Source organism: Oncorhynchus kisutch, linkage group LG3, assembly GCF_002021735.2.
Source record: "Oncorhynchus kisutch isolate 150728-3 linkage group LG3, Okis_V2, whole genome shotgun sequence".
NCBI lineage: Eukaryota > Metazoa > Chordata > Actinopteri > Salmoniformes > Salmonidae > Oncorhynchus > Oncorhynchus kisutch.
The window spans coordinates 39711931-39731771 of record NC_034176.2 but is presented as its reverse complement, the minus strand read 5'-3'; the positions used below and the strand labels follow the sequence as shown (position 1 = coordinate 39731771).

Here is a 19841-nt window from a genome sequence, read left to right as displayed (position 1 = left end):
TATTTGCTTATTTGAGCTGTTCTTGCCATAATATGGACTTGGTATTTTACTAAATAGGGGTATCTTCTGTATATCACCCCTACCTTGTCACAACACAACTGATTGGCTCAAATGCATTAAGAAGGAAAGAAATTCTACAATTAACCTTTAACAAGGCACACCTGTTAATTGAAATGCATTCCAGGTGACTACCTCATGAAGCTGGTTGAGAGAATGCCAAGAGTGTGCAAAGCTGTCATCAAGGCAAAGGATGGCTGCTTTGAAGAATATCAAATCAAAAATATATTTTGATTTCACTTTTTTGGGTTACTACATGATTCCATATGTGGTATTTCATAGTTTTTGATGTCTTCGCTATTATTCTACAATGTAGAAGATAGTAAAAATAAAGAAAAACCCTGGAATGAGTAGGTGTGTCCAAACGTTTGACTGGTACTATATACAGTTGAAGTCGGAAGTTTACATACACTTAGATTGGAGTCATTAAAACTTGTTTTTCAAGAACTACAAATTTCTTGTAAACAAACTCTAGTTTTGGCAAGTCGGTTAGGACATCTACTTTATGCATGACACAAGTAATTTTTCCAACAATTGTTTACAGACAGATTATTTCACTTATAATTCACTGTATCACAATTCCAGTGGGTCAGAATTTTACGTACACTAAGTTGACTGTGCCTTTAAACGGTTTGGAAAATTCCAGAAAATTATGTCATGGCTTTAGAAACTTCTGACAGACATAATTTGAGTCAATTGGATGTATTTCAAGGCCTACCTTTAAACTCAGTGTCTCTTTTCTTGACATCATGGAACATCTAAAGAAATCAGCCAAGACGTCAGAAAAAAATCGTAGACCTCCACAAGTCTGGTTCATCCTTGGGAGCAATTTTCAAATGCCTGAAGGTACCACATTCATCTGTACAAACAATAGTACGCAAGTATAAACACCATGAGACCACGCAGCCATCATACCGCTCAGGAAGATGAACATACTTTGGTGCGAAAAGTGCAAATCAATCCCAGAACAACAGCAAAGGACCTTGTGAATATGCTGGAGGAAACCGGTACAAAAATATGTGTATCCACAGTAAAATGAGTCCTATATGGACATAACCTGAAAGGCCGCTCAGCAAGGAAGAGGCCACTGCTCCAAAACTGCCATAAAAATGCCAGACTATGGTTTGCAACTGCACATGTGGACAAAGATTGTAATTTTTGGAGAAATGTCCTCTGGTCTGATTGAAACAAAAACAGAACTATTTGGCCAAAATGACCATTGTTTTGTTTGGAGGAAAAAGCAAGCCGAAGAATACCATCCCAATCGTGGCAGCATCATGTTGTGGGAGTGCTTGGCTGCAGGAGGGACTGATGCACTTCATAAAATAGATGGCATCATGAGGCTGGAAAATTATGTGGATATATTGAAGCAACATCTCAAGGCATCAGACAGGAAGTTAAAGCTTGGTTGCAAATGACCCCAAGCATACTTGCAAAGTTGTGTCAAAAGGACTTGCAAAGTTGTGTCAAAATGACTTAAGGACAACAAAGTCAATAATATAAAATGTGTGGGTCAGAACTGAAAAAGCGTGTGCGAGCAAGGAGCCCTACAAACCTGAATCGGTTAAACTAGCTCTGTCAGGGGGAATGGGCCGAAATTCACCCAACTTAATTGTGGGAAGCTTGTGGAAGGCTACCCAAAACGTTTGACCCAAGTTTAATCATTTAAAGGCAATGCTACCAAATACTAATTGAGTGTATGTAAACTTCTGACCCACTGGGAATGTGATGAAAGAAATCAAAGCTGAAATCATTCTCTTATTCTGACATTTCACATTCTTAAAATAAAGTGTCAATCCTAACTGACCTAAGATTGGAATTTTTACTATAATTAAATGTCAGGAATTGTGAAACACCTTAGCCAAATACATTTAAACTCAGTTTATGTAAACTTCCGACTTCAACTGTGTGTGTGTGTGTGTATATATATTTTGTTAGCCTATTATGTCTCTGTAGATACTAACAAAGATTAATTTATTATGTGTTCACAAATGCATCGAGGCACATACATCATAACTGATGCCATCACCAACCAAACCTAAATGGCAAATCTGTATGTACACAGAGACTGAAATGCTATTTAGACAACACATCAGAGAAAGAATACAGTTTACAGTTATGATACATTTTATTTTATTTTATTCATGAAAATATATATTTTAGATAATATACAGTATCATCACTTTAGCTGGCAATAACAATGTTGTTTACCATGACTAAATGTGACAAAGCCAATGCACATATCAAGTTTGTTTTTGTTGTTGAAAAAATTTGTATTAGGTGCCAAAATAAAGACATCCTACAATCTATGTTTACTGTACCAACAAGACAGGTTTTCAAGTATTTGCCCAGGCTCTTAATCTTGTTTGTTAATGTTGATGTCATGTTGTAGAACGTCATGTATACCAATAGAGAAACCATTTGAAATACTACTGGGAAAACACAATAATCTGATTAGAAATATTTATGGGCAAAGAGACATATTAATATATGGCTCTGCATATGGGTATTCATTCACATTATATTCTGTGTTCTGTTACAATGTAGCTGCATAATAGTACAGTAAGTGAGTATAGGACATACTGTAGGTAGTGGCCTACCAATAAACACTGGATTCCTTGTTTTTCATTTTGTGCTATTTTTAATCTGTTGTTCATCAGTGCTTTATTGAAAATGTTGGATTTGAATGAATTATAAAGCACACATATCAATGCCATGAAATTGTGTAGGTTACATCTTTGCTGTGGTCATTATTGCCCCACGTATCACTACATTATCATTAGACTTAGCATAGGCCTAGACTAGAGAACTCATGATTTCACAATCCACATTCTTGCAAAAATATATACTTTCGTCAATAGCTTAAAATGTTGGATAAATATCCTCCTTCAGTTACATGGAAGCCTGAATTGGAATTTAGAACAACCCCGAATAGGCCTACAGATTTAACTAGATTCGTAGTATACCCCTCTGCTATATTCAGATAAGCAACCTCGTTTTTATTTTACCAGCGCGCAAGAGCTCCTTTTATATAGCTCCACCTGGAAGATTACAACAATAGTCTAGGTACAGTAGGTTAATTCATGAGACATTTTAAACATGACTAGGTTTACTTTCGTATCATAGAATGCATCATATAATCCACATTTCCATTGTATAACCTATCCGTTTTTAACCATAATTCACTATAAAAAAATATAAAAGCATTACACAAATTGAGAAATTATTTTAATACACGGAAAATACACCACTGGACAGAGTATTTTCCGCGTGAAAAACAGGCAACGTTCCCGGGCGCGCATTTTCCCCACCCTGATGTATATTTTCGGTTTATACTTTAGCATGTGTTACATAGATTTTTTTTTTTGCGATTGAAGTGTTTTGTATGTTATTATCAGGTTATATTAAGTTGCACTGAGATTGAACTACAATTGTTTTCTTTTTTTATATACAATTGCCTACATACTGTATTGTAATAAAACATGCAGGGAACAGGTCTCGAACCCTCGACCTTCTAGCCCGTGGTCTGGCGCGCTATCGACTGTGCCGCAAAAGCATGCTCGATCTACTTCACGTCGCCTGAATATGACGGCATAAACCCTTGCCATGGACATGCTCGTACTGTCTGTGCCGGGAACTGGATGCAGCCACTCCAACCAGGTTAGTGCCTACGACAGTCCACAAAACAGAGCATTACTGTTTTCTTATTCGCTATAAGATCTTGTGTATTGAATGCACAGGTCTTGTCTCCTTTTACAGACAACACTGTTAGGAAATTACCCCCGCTTTCGTTCTAAAACCATGGCTCCAGTAAGTTTTCCGCCATCGGATGCTTTATTTAATTTTTTAAAGTAGATTAATATAATATATAAATATGTAGAAACAAGTAAGAGTTTAGCCTACAGTCCTAAATGAAGCAAAATGCCGCAATGATGGAAATACCTTCAAGTTTACATACATGTCAATGTGACATTTATCATGATGTAAAAGTACCAACTATTCACAGTGCGTGCATGAGTGGCAACCCAAAGTGTGGGTGGAGTATTAATTATTATAGGCTACCTACTCATCACATAAGGTTTACTAACGACTGCTGTGAAACTATAGAGAGAACAATAGTAATGTTTTGTTGAACAAAGCCTATGGGAAAATGAATGGAATTTTTGGTTAAACGCCAAAAATATGGTCTCTGGTAAAACACCGGCTTAAGAGATCTTAAAAGTTTTGTTCTATGAAATAATCTTCAGCTGCCAACATCACTTTTTGTGAATTTTGAAGCATTTAAGTAATAACATTAACACAACGCACATAAAGGCTTTCCAAATTCACAAAGGTTGTGTTAACTGACTGATATTATCTCATAGTACAAAATATATCAGATCTCTGAAGCCTGTGTTTACCACAGACCGTATTTTCAGCGTTTCGCGGCGGCCGGGAGACTAGTGGTTAGAGCGTTGGGCCAGTAACCAAAAGGTTGCTAGATCGAATCCCAGAGTTGAGGAGGTAAAAATCTGTCATTCTGCCCCTGAACAAGGCAGTCTACTTTCCATCAGACACTTGGAGAAGAATCCACCTTTCAGCAGGACAATAACCTAAAATGAAAATGGCAAATATTGTATAATCCAAGTTTGCAAAGCACTTAGAGACTTATCCAGAAAGACTCACAGCTGTAATCGCTAACATGCATTGACTCAGGGGGGTTGAATATTTATCTTATCAAAATATACATATTTATTTTCCATTAACAAACATTTGATAAAAACATTAGAGTATTGTGTAGATTGTTAACAATTTGTATTTTATTTGAATCCCGCTTTGTAAAACAACAAAATGTGGAAAAAGTCAAGGGGTGTGAATTCTTTCTGAAGGCACTGTTATGTCTCTGTGTCACTTTGTTTTTATTCTCCTACTTCCTCTCAGGGAGAGACATTTGAGGAACTCACACTGTACAGTTTAATTGCAGCTTTGGCCTGCCAAGCCTCCATAACCCTGAGGCTGGAGCAGGGGAAATGGAAATGCTAGGTTGTAACGGCAAAGTGACTGGCTGGCTGCCTCTCATAGGGGACCTTCAGTTTACTGTAAAACAGTTTGCTTTTTGGAGCTTGGACCTGTAGGCCTGCGGATCCATTTCCCCCCAAAATAAATATGTATACAGTATATATATTAAAACGTTTTTGGCTGGGGGACTCAGTCGGGGTCTGAGTCCCCCAGCCAAAAGTGCAATTTCGAAAAAGTGCAATTTCGAGATGTGGATAATTTAGTTTTTCTCTTGTTATGTTAGTCACAGACAGTCACTCAATTAGCCCATGTCAGCAATTATTTTTGATTGGTATTGTATGTTTGTCAGGCCTATATAGAGCCTTCGGAAACTAAATCAGACCCATTGACTTTTTCCAAATTTTGTTACGTTACAGCCTTATTCTAAAATAGATTGATTAAATACAAATTCTCAGCAATCTACACACAACACCCCATAATGACAAAGCGAAAACAGGTTTTTAGACATTATTGCAAAAACAAGACAGTGTTAAGCCAAATTTCGTTAGCCTCCTGAGGTTGAAGAGGTACTGTTGCTCCTTCTTTACCACACTGTCTGTGTGGGTGGACTATTTCAGTTTGTCAGTGATGTGTACGCCGAGGAACTTGAAGCTTTCCACCTTCTCCACTGCGGTTCCATCGATGTGGATAGGGGGGGTGCTCCCTCTGCTGTTTCCTGAAATCCATGATCATCTCCTTAGTTTTGTTGACGTTGAGTGAGAGGTTATTTTCCTGGCACCACACTCCCAGAGCCCTCACCTCCTCCCTGTCGGCTGTCTCATTGTTGTTGGTAATCAAGCCTACTGCTGTTTTGTCATCTGCAAACTTGATGATTGAGTTGGAGGCGTGCATGGCCACGCAGTCATGGGTGAACAGGGAGTACAAGAGGGGGCTGAGCACGCACCCTTGTGGGGCCTCAGTGTTGAGGATCAGCGAAGAGGAGGTGTTGTTTCCTACCTTCACCACCTGTGGGCAACTTGTCAGGAAGTCCAGGACCCAGTTGCACAGGGCAGGGTTCAGACCCAGGGCCTCAAGCTTGATGATGAGCTTGGAGAGTACTATGGTGTTGAATGCTGAGCTATCGTCAATGAACAGCTTTCTTACATAGGTATGCCTCTTATCCAGATGGGACAGGACAGTGTCCAGTGTGGTGGCGATTGCATCGTCTGTGGATCTATTGGGGCGATAAGCAAATTGAAGTGGGTCTAGGGTGGCAGGTAAGGTGGAGGTTAGAGGTCGACCGATTATGATTTTTCAACTCCGATACCGATTATTGGAGGACCAAATAAGGCAGATTTATTAATTTGTAATAATGACAATTACAACAATACTGAATTAACACTTATTTTAACTGGCAATGCACAAACAATGCTTAAACAAATATAAACAATATCATTATAGAGAGAAACTCAAAATACCAACATGTGAGAAATACTGTACTTTATTAATGTTTCAATGGAACCAACCAAAATAATTTATCGTTTTATTTAAAAATCAATGTCCTCCAAATCAAGGTTTCACAATGAATGGCACCCTTAAAGATTATTGTAATAACATCCACCAAAATTAAACCACAAATTAAATTCCACTTAAGTTTATCTAAGTCTTAAGGAACTAAATTGAGCCATTACATCACTTCCTGTTTCACTAGGGTATAAAAATGAGGTAACACGCATGCAATATCCCGCTGTCATCCAACACTATGAGGAAAACAAAAGAACTAGCGGTTCAAAAGAGACAGATGATCATACACCTTCATAAATCCGGTAATGGCTACAAGAAGATCCACAAATGATTGAATATACCACTGAGCACTGTCAGGGCAATTATTAGAAAATTGAAAAGATATGGAACAGCTGAAAACCTCACAGGTAGAGGACGCAAATGCATTTTTCCCCCCAGGATAGGGAGGAGGATGGTGAGAGAAGCAACAAAATCCCCAAGAATCACTGTGAAAGAATTGCAGGCCTTGGTGGCGTCTTGGGGTCACCAGGTTTCAAAAAGCACCGTCAGACGCTACCTCCACATCCACAGGCTCTTTGGAAGGGTTGCCAGAAGAAAGCCCTTTCTGACCCCAAGACACAGACGCAAACGCTTGGAGTTTGCCAAACGTCATTTAAATTATGACTGGAAGAAGGTGCTCTGGTCAGATGAGACCAAAATTGAACGTTTTGGTCAGATACAGCATCGGCATGTTTGACGTTGAAACAGGTGCATACAAGGAGAGGCACCTCATACCCACTGTGAAATATGGAGGGTGGTCAGTGATGTTTTGGGACTGTTTTAATTCCAGAGGTCCAGGGGCACTGGTTAAGATTGATGGCATAATGAATTCTACCAAGTATCAGGCAATTTTGGCTGACAATCTGGTTGCCTCTGCCAGAAGGCTGGGACTTGGCCGTAGGTGGTCTTTCCAACAAGACAATGACCCGAAACATACCTCAAGATCCACACAGAAATGGTTCTGTGACAACAAAATCAATGTTCTGCCATCGCCGGACCTCAATCCAATCGAAAACCTGTGGGCTGAGTTGAAGAGGGCAGTTGATAAGCAAAAACCCAAGATTGTGAAGGATCTTGAAAGGATCTGCATAGAGGAATGGTCCAAAATCCCTCCAAATGTGTTCCTTAACCTTGCCAAACATTACAGGAAAAGACTCCATGCTGTTATCCTTGCCAGAGGTGGTTGCACTAAGTACTAAATGAGGAGTGCCAATAATTATGAAACCTTGATTTTGGTTACATTTATTTTGTATTAAATAATTTAATGATTTTGGTTGGTTCCATAGAAACGTTAATAAAGTACAGTATTTCTCACATGTTGGTATTTTGAGTTTATCCCTATAATTATATTGTTGATATTTTTTCAAGTATTGTTTGTGAGTCAGTGCCAGTAATTTCGGAGCCCACTGTATATAATATATCAATCAAATCAATTTCGCCTCAAATAAATAATGAAACATGTTCAATTTGGTTGAAATAATGCAAAAACTAAGTGTTGGAGAAGAAAGTAAAAGTGCAATATGTGCCATGTTAAAAAGCTAACGTTTAAGTTCCTTGCTCAGAACATGAGAACATATGAAAGCTGGTGGTTCCTTTTAACATGAGTCTTCAATATTCCCAGGTAAGAAGTTTTAGGTTGAGGTTATTATAAGAATTATAGGACTATTTCTCTCTATACCATTTGTATTTCATATACCTTTGACTATTAGATGTTCTTATAGGCACTTTAGTATTGCCAGTGTAACAGTATAGCTTCTGTCCCTCTCCTCGCCCCTACCTGGGCTCGAACCAGGAACACATCGACAACAGCCACCCTCGAAGCGTCGTTACACATCGCTCCACAAAAGCCACGGAGCAAGGGGAAGGGGAACAACTACTCAAAGTCTCAGAGCGAGTGACATTTGAAATGCTATTAGCGCGCACCCCGCTAACTAGCTAGCCATTTCAAATCGGTTACACCAGCCTAATCTCGGGAGTTGATAGGCTTGAAGTCATAAACAGCGCAATGCTTGAAGCATTGAGAAGAGCTGCTGGCAAACGCATGAAAGTGCTGTTTGAATGAATGCTTACGAGCCTGCTGCTGCCTACCACCACTCAGTCAGACTGCTCTATCAAATATCAAATGATATACTTAATTATAACATAATAACACACATAGATACGAGCCTTAGGTCATTAATATGGTCAAATCCGTAAACTATAATTTCGAAAATAAAATGTTTATTCTTTCAGTGAAATACGGAACCGTTCCGTAATTTATCTAACGGGTGGCATCCATAAGTCTAAATATTCCTGTTACATTGCACAACCTTCAGTGTTATGTCATAATACATAAAATTCTGGCAAATTAGTTCACAACGAGCCAGGTGGCCCAAACTGTTGAATATACCTTGACTCTGTGTGCAATGAACGCAAGAGGAGTGACACAATTTCCCTAGTTTAATATTGCCTGCTAACATGAATTTCTTTTAACTAAATATGCAGGTTTAAAAATATATACTTCTGTGTATTGATTTTAAGAAAGGCATTGATGTTTATGGTTGGGTAAATTCGTGCAATGATTGTGCTTTTTGCGCTTTTGTTAAATCATCCCCCTTTTGGCAAAATTGGCTGTTTGTGCGAATGCTCCCATCTATCCACGGTTTCTGGATGGGGTTGGTTTTGACCTGTTGAGTGTAGTGGGCAGTATATTGATGTTTGGATGAAAAACGTGCCCAAATTAAACTGCCTATTTCTCAGGCCCAGAAGCTAGAATATGCATATAATTCAGATTAGGATAGAAAACACTCTAAAGTTTCCAAAACTGTCAAAATATCGTCTGTGAGTATAACATAACTGATATTGCAGGCGAAAACTAGGAAGTGCCTCTTATTTTGAAAGCTCCCTGTTCCATTGCATGCCTTCCCTCCATTTAAAGGGATATCAACCAGATTCCTTTCCCTATGGCTTCCACATGGTGTGAACAGTCTTTAGACATAGTTTCAGCCTTTTATTCTGAAAAAATGAGCGAGAACGATCACATCGCGTCAGTGGATGGCTGGGTGCCAGCAGAGTTCTGCATGCGCAACAGCTTGGAGCAGACATATTCTCTCTCTCTCCTATTGAAAAACCTACGGTCCGGTTGAAATATTATCTATTATTTATTGTAAAAACAACCTGAGGATTGATTATTTAAAAAAACGTTTGACATGTTTCTACGAACTCTACGGATACTATTTGGAATTTTTGTTTGCCCCGTTGTGACACATTTATTGTGTAACTGTGAGTCTTGTGAGTGCAAACATCCGAAGATCAAAGGTAAGCGATTCATTTGATTGCTTTTCTGACTTTCGTGACCAATCTACTTTGCTGCTAGCTGTTTAATGTTTTGTCTGCTGAGATAATGTCCTTACATAAACGCTTGGTTTGCTTTAGCTGTAAAGTGTTTTTGAAAGCTGACACACCAGGAGGATTGACAACAAGCTAAGCTATGTTTTGCTATATTGCACTTGTGATTTCATGAAAATTAAATATTCAGTTATTTAATTTGAATTTGGAGCTCTGCAATTCAGCGGATGTTGACGAAAATGATCCCCCTAACGGGATGGGTGTGCCAAAAAGTTAATAGGCACAGTGGTTACAGCATCTCCTATGCACTTCCTGATAAACTCATTCACCGTATCGGTATATGTGTCGATATTATTTTCTGAAGCTACTCTGAACATATTCCAGTCCGCGTGATCAAAACAATCTTCAAGCGTGGATTCCGATTGATCAGACCAGCGTTGAATAGTCCTTACCACGGGTGCTTCCTGTTTGAGTTTCTGCCTATAGGTAAGGAGGAGCTAGATGGAATCGTGGTCCAAGTTGCCGAATGGAGGTCGAGGGAAGGCCTTATATGCATTCTGGAAGGTAGTATAGCAATGGTCGAGCGTTTTAGCAGCATGAGTACAACAATCAATATGTTGATAGAATTTTGGGAGCCTTTTCCTCAAATTGACTTTGTTAAAATCCCCAGCTACAATAAATGCAGCCTCAGGGTATGTGGTTTCCAGTTTGCATAAAGTCCAGTGAAGTTCTTTGAGGGCCGTCGTGGTATCCACTTGGGGGGGGATATAGACCGCTGTGGCTATGGTTGCCGAAAATTATCCCGGGAGATAGTACGGTCGGCATTTGATTGTGAGATATTCTAGGTCGGATGAACAGAAGGGCTTGAGTTCCTGTATGTTATCACAGTTACGCCATAAGTCATTATTCATAAAACATATACCTCCACCCTTCTGCTTCCCGGAGAGATGTTTGTCCCTGTCGGTGCGATGTACTGAGAACCCAACTGGCTTTAAAGAGTCAGACAGTATATCTCGAGCGATCCATGCTTCTGTGAAGCAGAGCAGGTTACAATCCCTGGTGTCTCTCTGAAAAGCAACTCCTGAGCTAATAACGTAAAAAATAGTACATAAACAAACAAAATACTGAGTTGTATACAAGCTAGTCGCGATGTTGACATCTTCGTCGGCGCCATCATCATATCATGTCAGTGGCCTCCATCATTCTTAAAAAGAAGAAGTTTGGAACCATCAAGACTCTCCCTAGAGCTGGCTGCCAGGCCAAACTGAGCAATCGGTGGAGAAGGGCCTTGGTCAGGGAGGTGACCAAGAACCCGATTTTCCCTCTGACAGAGGTCCAGAGTTCCTCTGTGGAGATGGAAGAACCTTCCAGAAGGACAACCATCTCTGCAGCACTCCACCAATCAGGCCTTTATGGTAGAGTGGCCAGACGGAAGCCACTCCTCAGTTAAAGGCACATGACAGCCCACTTGGAGTTTTCCAAAAGGCATCTAAAGACTCACAGACCATGAGAAACAAGAATCTCTGGTCTGATGGAACCAAAATTGAACTCTTTGGCCTGAAGCCAAGCGTCACGTCTGGAGGAAACCTGGCACCATCCCTACGGTGAAGCATGGTGGGGGCAGCATCACGCTATGGATGTTTTTCAGCGGCAGGGACTGTGAGACTAGTCAGGATCAAGTGAAAGATGAATGGAGCAAAGTACAGAGAGATCCGTGATGAAATCTTGCTCCAGAGCGCTCAGGACCTCAGACTGGGGCGAAGGTTTCTTAGATATTACTGCACTGTCGGACCTGAAAATTCCATTGTAGCGACTCTCCCCATCCAACCTGACAGAGCTTGAGAGGATTTGCAGAGAAGAATGGGAGAAACTCCCCAAATAGAGGTATGCCAAGCTTGTAGCGTCATACCTAAGAAGACTCAAGGCTGTAATCGCTGCCAAAGGTACTTCAACAAGGTTCTGAGTAAAGGGTCTGAATACTTATGTAAATGTGATATTTCAGTTATTTACTTTTAATAAATTTGCAAAAATGTATAAAAACTTTTTGCTTTGTCATTATGGGGTATAGTATGTAGATTGATGAATAAAATAAACAATTTAATTAATTTTAGAATAAGGCTGTAACGTAGCAAGATGTGGAAAAAGTCAAAGGGTCTGAGTACTTTCCAAAGCCACTGGATGTGGACCACCTTACCTGGCTGATAAGGTTGAAACAGTGCCTTGCGAAAGTATTCGGCCCTCTTGAACTTTGCGACCTTTTGCCACATTTCAGGCTTCAAACATAAAGATATAAAACTGTATTTTTTTGTGTAGAATCAACAACAAGTGGGACACATGTTTGGTGTGTCTCCCAGGTGGCTTGTGGCAAACTTTAAACAACACTTTTTATGGATATCTTTAAGAAATGGCTTTCTTCTTGCCACTCTTCCATAAAGGCCAGATTTGTGCAATATACGACTGATTGTTGTCCTATGGACAGAGTCTCCCACCTCAGCTGTAGATCTCTGCAGTTCATCCAGAGTGATCATGATCCTCTTGGCTGCATCTCTGATCAGTCTTCTCCTTGTATGAGCTGAAAGTTTAGAGGGACGGCCAGGTCTTGGTAGATTTGCAGTGGTCTGATACTCCTTCCATTTCAATATTATCGCTTGCACAGTGCTCCTTGGGATGTTTAAAGCTTGGGAAATCTTTTTGTATCCAAATCCGGCTTTAAACTTCTTCACAACAGTATCTCGGACCTGCCTGGTGTGTTCCTTGTTCTTCATGATGCTCTCTGCGCTTTTAACGGACCTCTGAGACTATCACAGTGCAGGTGCATTTATACGGAGACTTGATTACACACAGGTGGATTGTATTTATCATCATTAGTCATTTAGGTCAACATTGGATCATTCAGAGATCCTCACTGAACTTCTGGAGAGAGTTTGCTGCACTGAAAGTAAAGGGGCTGAATAATTTTGCACGCCCAATTTTTCTGTTTTTGATTTGTTAAAAAAGTTTGAAATATCCAATAAATGTCGTTCCACTTCATGATTGTGTCCCACTTGTTGTTGATTCTTCACAAAAAAATACAGTTTTATATCTTTATGTTTGAAGCCTGAAATGTGGCAAAAGGTCGCAAAGTTCAAGGGGGCCGAATAATTTTGCACGGCACTGTATGTACTGTATACTGTACATATTGATTGAACGCTCTATCAGTTGATTGATTGATTGATTGATTGATTGATTGACATTGTGTTTTCCTCTAGAATTAAATAGATGACCTCTGATGAGAAATGGATGGTGATGGTGATGTGGACCCAGGCAGGGACGACTTGCCCCTCAGAGCCAACACCAACCACATCCTGGTCAGACACTATGTCTTGGACCTGGACATAAACCTCCAAACTAAGGTTATCACTGGTACTGTGGTGCTCTTCCTGGAGCCAGGCCCACTGGCTGGAGATGGGAATGGGGCTGGGGAAGGCGCCCCAACCCCACCCCAACCATCCCAGACTGATGACTCCTGGGAGGATGAGAGCCACAGAGACTTTACCTTAGTTCTGGACTGCTGTGACCTCACTGTGTCAAAAGTAGAGGAGTTGGACGTGACCTCTGTGTCAGATATGCAGGGTCTCCTAAAGGAGGTCAAGGGTGAGGGGTCAGGAGTTGGCCCACAACCAGACAGCCAATCAGCTGTGCTCATTCAGAGGCTGATCTCCCTACCGTCCACCCAATGGAAAAAGCAACACCACCTGTACTTCCAGTGCAGTCATGCCCCTGCTTTTGAGGGTGAGGGACCCCTCATCTTCCACACTGACCGCTGGAGCCTGCAGGTGAGGAAGAGGGGGGTTCGGACCATCCAGGAGTTCCCCCGAGCCCTGAGGGTCTGCTACAAGACCAAGCAGGAGGGAGGCTCTGTCAGGTGGACTAAAGATCAGGACAACAGGTGGGACATGAATATCTACTGTATGCTTCATGCTCAGACTGATAACATATAGGACAGAAGTTGTTTCCATCTGTCTACTCTCAGGGTGAAACAAACTATCCAGTAGATAAACCAAGATAAACCTGTCCCATGAACATTACGATGAAGGAAGTTGTTTACCATTTACTCCTCTAGGTCATGTGTTTACACCGCCGGCTCCCCCATCAACAACCGTGCCCTCTTCCCCTGTCAGGAGCCTCCTGTCGCCATGTCGACGTGGCAGGCCCAGGTACGAGCCCCTAGGGAGTGTGTGGTTCTATTGAGTGGAGAGAACCAGGCCCAGCCCACGCACCAGCACCACACAGGTACTACACTCCTGATCAGTGTACAGCGGATAAGTGCAAAGTGGTACAGTTCACCAGTCCACTCACCCACTCTCTGTCTCTCTCTCCCTCCTCTGTCTAGGTCTCTCTAGCTGGGACTACTATGTAACTATGCCTATGCCTGCCTCCACTTTTACCTTGGCAGTGGGTTACTGGCGCCAGGCCACAGCACAACTTTCCACAGCACAGCTTACCCCTCCTGTGCAGGTTACAAGGACTGGGGCCTCCCATACGCATGCTGGCAGGTATGATTTATTTCCCGTAAGACCCCTCCTCTCTTGTCTTCCCCCCCTTCGTGGTTTCCCTCCAACCCAGCCATACCAGGCGGTAGAACCAGGTCTTCCCCAGCAGTGCTTTCCCCTGCCCTGAAGAGTTCACCACAGGCTGAGGGTTTGAGGGCTCCACCACCATGCTGGCAGCTCTGTCATTCTTCCCGTAATACCACCCTTTCTACCTCCTCCTCTCATGGTTTCCCTCCAACCCAGCCGTTAACCCCAGGGCTTCTCCTGCTACAAGGAGGGCCTTTTATCCTCAGTGAACGGCTAGAGGAAACTTGGAACACATTTGGGTTTTGCAGTTCCAGTACTAAGATGGAGTTACTGTAACTGAATGGAAGTCCAATTAAATGTAATGTTTGGGTTTTCTCTGGCTTTCCTGTGTGATGCAATGTTCCATATTTCCATCCCTCTCGTTTCTAAGCCCGTAGTCAAAATAGCGAAAATACAAGCCTGAATTCCCCCCCCCCCCTTCTCCCCATCACACAGCTTGGACCTGAATCCTTTCACCAACATGGACCATCCCATCATCACCAGCCCACAGTCTACATTAGTCTACTCAGGCCTGAAGGATGAGAAGCACTCTGAGAGCGACTGCTCAGGTCTGGGCGATGACAACTTCACCTGTTGCCATGCTGATTACCCCTGTCCATTCACCGACCCATCCGCCTGGCGCCAAGAGGTGGTCCCTCACCGGATGTTTGCCCCGCCCTCTCTGCTGCAAAAGGCCCAGGTCCAGGTCCTCCCCCTTCTGCCTGGCTGCCTGGCTGCAGCCCACGCTACCCTGGGGGTCCATCCCTTCCCCCGCCTTGACGTACTCATCGTCCCAGCAAGCTTCTCTAGTCTGGGCATGGCCAGGTAAGACTGGAGGGAGGACTGGAGGAAAGGATATGTATCGAGGAATAGATCATTTCACCACTTATGCACACCTGTTTTGTTACTTTCAAATCTGCTGTTTTATTTACATTTGCAACTCGTTGACATGACTACTTTGCATTCGTGAACCTAGAACACTCGTAAAGCACCAGTGGCAGCCATGTTTCCCTCGTGTGTCTATATCCTTAATGGAAATATACAGATTCCACGTTTGCAATAAAGCTGAATAGCAGACAGCCCCATGAACCCCAACCCTTGGTCGACCCTCCAGTTGAAAGAGCCTGCTAGCCCCCATTCACCTCCTCGGCAGTGCTAGCTCAGACAGCCAGTCAATAGGGCTCTGTGTGTGTCCATGTTGTGTTGTTGACCTGGTCTCCAGGTACACTGGTCTGTTTGTGTCGGGCTGTTTAGTCTGCAGAGTGGAGGTCTGATGTTTAGAGGAAACCCACGGGTTGGCACACTGCTTTACCCCATCAACAGCCCCCCCCCCCCCCCCGTATATCTCACGATGCTGTTGACCTCTCTCTCTTTCTCTCTCTTCTGCACAGCTGTCTTTCCTATTTTCCTCCAGTTCGCTCCTCGTCTTCCTATATTAAGGCCTTGGGGGTTAACCACCACTCTGTTGATGTTTTGACTGCCCTGAAGCAGTCAAATTGCCCTGTTGGACAGCTACTGTAGCAGTTCACTTCCTCCATGCATTCAGACTTTCATATCCCATTTTGCTCATCCTTATGCAGTAGCTAAGCTACATCTTTCTCTGTGTGGGCTAGACAGAGTTTTGTGTTGCAGTTTAGATGAATGGTTCTTGGTTTTACTGAGAAGGCGGTAGTTCTACTGAATTCATCATATTTGTATTGCCAAGTACAGTATATTCATTTGCAACAACATTTTGGTCCAATAACCTTTCTTAACCTTAGTTTTACTAATAGTCTACATGAAGTCTGAGAGGCAGTGGATGTTTCGAAATGTGTGTCAAATTATTTTCCTGTAATTTAATGAGGAGATATGCTTGGTACACATACATGCAGTCCCCATTGAATGTTCTGTTGTTTAGATTTTGGGGAAATTAAGTTATGTTTTTCTATGCAAAATAATTAGAGCACTTTTTGTGTGTGTGTGTGTGTGTGTGTGTGTGTTTTTATGGGAGTGAAATCCAGCCAGTGTCTTTTAGATTAAGTTTGACTGAAGTTAAAATGCGAAGTTTGGGCCAAATAAAAGCTCAAAACGTCTGCTCTTTTTTACCATGCTCTTGATAAAATAAATAAATGCGTCTTTTGGGTGGCCAGTGGACAGTGGCCCAGTGTGTGTAGGCTGCCAGTGCCAACACCCTCTCTCTCTGCACCAGAACTCTGTCTGTAGTCTTCCACAGGAAATGAGGTCAGAACTGAATGTACTCCACAGGTTATGATGTCATTGGGAGGGGATCAGAAACATTGTAAAGGACAAAAGGTTTCCAGAGGGTCAACAAACTCTGAGCCCAGAGCTCCAACTCACATTACAGTGGCAAGAAAAAGTATGTGAACCCTTTGGAATTACCTGGAATTCTATATAAATTGGTCATGAAATTTTATCTGATCTTCATCTAAGTCACAACAATAGACAAACACCGTCTGCTTAAACTAATAACACACAAACAATTATACGTGCAGGGTGGAAAAGTATGTGAACCCTTGGATTTAATAACTGGTTGACCCTCCTTTGGCAGCAATAACCTCAACCACGTTTGCTGTAGTTGTGGATCAGACCTGCACAACGGTCAGGAGGAATTTCGGACCATTCCTCTTTACAAAACTGTTTCAGTTCAGCAATATTCTTGGGATGTCTGGTGTGAACCGCTCTCTTGAGGTCATGCCACAGCATGTCAAATCGGGTTGAGGTCAGGACTCTGACTGGGCCACTCCAGATGGCGTATTTTCTTCTGTTGAAGCCATTCTGTTGTTGATTTACTTGTGTTTTGGGTCGTTGTCCTGTTGCATCACCCAACTTCTGTTGAGCTTCAATTGGCGGACAGGTAGCCTTACATTCTCCTACAAAATGTTTTGATAAACTTGGGAAGTCATTTTTCCTTTCGATGATAGCAAGCTGTCCAGGCCCTGAGGCAGCAAAGCAGCTCCAAACCATGAGGCTCCCTCCACCATACTTTACAGTTGGGATGAGGTTTTGATGTTGGTGTGCTGTGCCTTTTTTTCTACACACATAGAGTTGTGTGTTCCTTCCAAACAACTCAACTGTAGTTTCATCTGTCCACAGAGTATTTTGCCAGAAGCGCTGTGGAACATCCAGATGCTCTTTTGCGAACTTCAGCAGTGTTTTTTTTGGACACCAGTGACTTCTTCTATGGTGTCCTCCCATGAACACCATTCTTGTTTAGTGCTTTACGTATCATAGACTCGTCAAACAGAGATGTTAGCATGTTCCAGAGATTTCTGTAAGTCTTTAGCTGACACTCTAGGATTCTTAACCTCATTGAGCATTCTGAACTGTGCTCTTAGTCATCTTTGCAGCACGGCCACTCCTAGGGAGAGTAGCAACAGTGCTGAACTTTCTCCATTTATAGACAATTTGTCTTGCCTTGGACTGATGAACATCAAGGCTTTTAGAGATACTTTTGTAACCCTTTCCAGCATTATGCAAGTCAACAATTCTTAATCTTGGGTCTTCTGAGATCTCTTTTATTCGAGGCATGGTTCACATCAGGCAACGCTTCTTGTGAATAGTTCTTTATTGGGCAGGGCAGCTCTAACCAACCATCTCCAATCTCGACTCAATGATTGTACTCCAGGTTAGCTGACTCCTGACTCCAATTAGCTTTTGGCGAAGTCATTAGCCTAGGGGTTCACATACTTTTTCCAACCTGCACTGTGAATGTTTAAATGATTTATTCAATATAGACATCATGTTTGTAAGGTGCTAACACCTTAAGGCTGCTTTATTCTTTGCATAGCGAGGTTTGAGGATAGCTTCTTGCCCTGGCTGTTTGAACTTGAGCTACGTAGGTGTAGTTGACAAAAAAAGAGACTCGGAGGATTCACTAAGCCCAGCAGACTCCTGCCATGCCTGCGTGGATCACAACCCAGCCCCCCCCCCCCCCTCCCCATCTCTTTGCGTGTGGTACACTCCTGCAGGCCTCCAGACTTAACCGCAAGGCTGCGCCACATGCAGGAAGGAGGGGGAGGTCGACAAAACATGGACCAGAGATGGAGATTGGGAGATGGGGGTGGGAAAGAAGGGGCATGGGAGGTCTTGAGCCAGACCTAACCACAAGACTGCCTACATGGAGGATGGAGGGAGGTTAACAAAACATGGAGATGGAGACGGGGTGGGAGGAGGAGAAAGGGGTGGGAGGAGGAGAGTTTAAGGAGGGGTTTTAGCCATGGATCCCCCAGGATGTGGGAGAGGATGTGTGGATTATTCCCAGCAACAAAAGCCATTAGTCCCTGGAAGGACTTCAGAGGCTGCAGCTCTTTAATCTGCAGATTGGGAAGTATGTGGGCCTGAGTTCTTGGGGCCAGGCCAACCGCTGCTTTTCTAGCATGCCCCTGTATAAAGAACAACAGGGGTGGCTGAGGAGAGTAGGGGGAGGCAGGCAGGGGGGCATTAAGTTATTGTGCTGGGATACAGGGAAAGGAGGCAAGGGGGGGTTAAGTTTTTGTACCCAGATACGGGGAGGGAGGGAGGGCAGGAAACCAAAGATTAAGAAGTCAAGTAAGGGCAGGTCTGGACAGACGGCCTGTGCCATGTACACTGTGTGCCCACAAATCTGTGTGACTCTATGTAGTGTATAATTAATACTTGCAAAGAGACAGAACACCGTTTACACCTGCAAACAGTCAGTGAGCTACACGACTTTACACCAGCCTCTGTCAGAGCAGATGTCAAATGAATTGAATAGCCTATTTAGTTTGTTTTGTTATATATTTTATATTTTGTGGTTTCTGTCTGTTTGTACACTCCATTCAGAAACAAACACTCCTTACCTGAGCCAAATCAGTAGAGGGTTCCCCTCTGTTGGTCTGTCTGTTTGTCCGACTGCGTCTGTCTGTCTGTCTGCCTGCCTCTGTCTGTAGAATCACCATGGTCAAACTGTTAAAGGCTCTGGTATGTGGAGGCACTGTGCGTGTCCTCTCCTGGTGCTGAGACAAGAGGAGGAGAAGGAAGAGGAGGAGAGAGGGGGGTGAGGAGAAAGAGGAGGGACAGTAAATGGGAAACATCAATGCGGACAGCAGGGGAGCTACTTAGCTCAGAAACACTTCCACACTTTGGTTAAAAACAACTTATTGTCTACAGTGGATGGAATGACATGAGAAAGTTGTAAAACTGAGACCTTGAAAACACTGAAGGACCATTGCATGGCTGCTGCAGATAGAAGTCCTTCAGCACAAGTCATTTAAATGTAAGGGTGTAATGTTCCCCAAACTCACAGTTCGGTGCGTATTGCGGTTTCGGGGTCACAGTTCGATTCGGTTTCGGTACAGC

The 19841-nt window shown here is 42.6% G+C and overlaps 1 protein-coding gene across 1 annotated transcript; it reads left to right on the top strand.

Annotated features, from left to right (window-relative positions):
• The first annotated feature begins 3582 nt into the window (after positions 1-3582).
• aopep (aminopeptidase O (putative)) lies at positions 3583-15837 on the top strand. The gene is made up of 5 exons (XM_020474773.2): positions 3583-3717; positions 13173-13852; positions 14027-14196; positions 14297-14459; positions 14979-15837. Exons 2-5 carry the CDS (start codon positions 13200-13202, stop codon positions 15349-15351), a joined length of 1359 nt encoding a protein of 452 aa, XP_020330362.1. The 5' UTR covers positions 3583-3717; positions 13173-13199; the 3' UTR covers positions 15352-15837.
• Positions 15838-19841: the final 4004 nt, after the last annotated feature.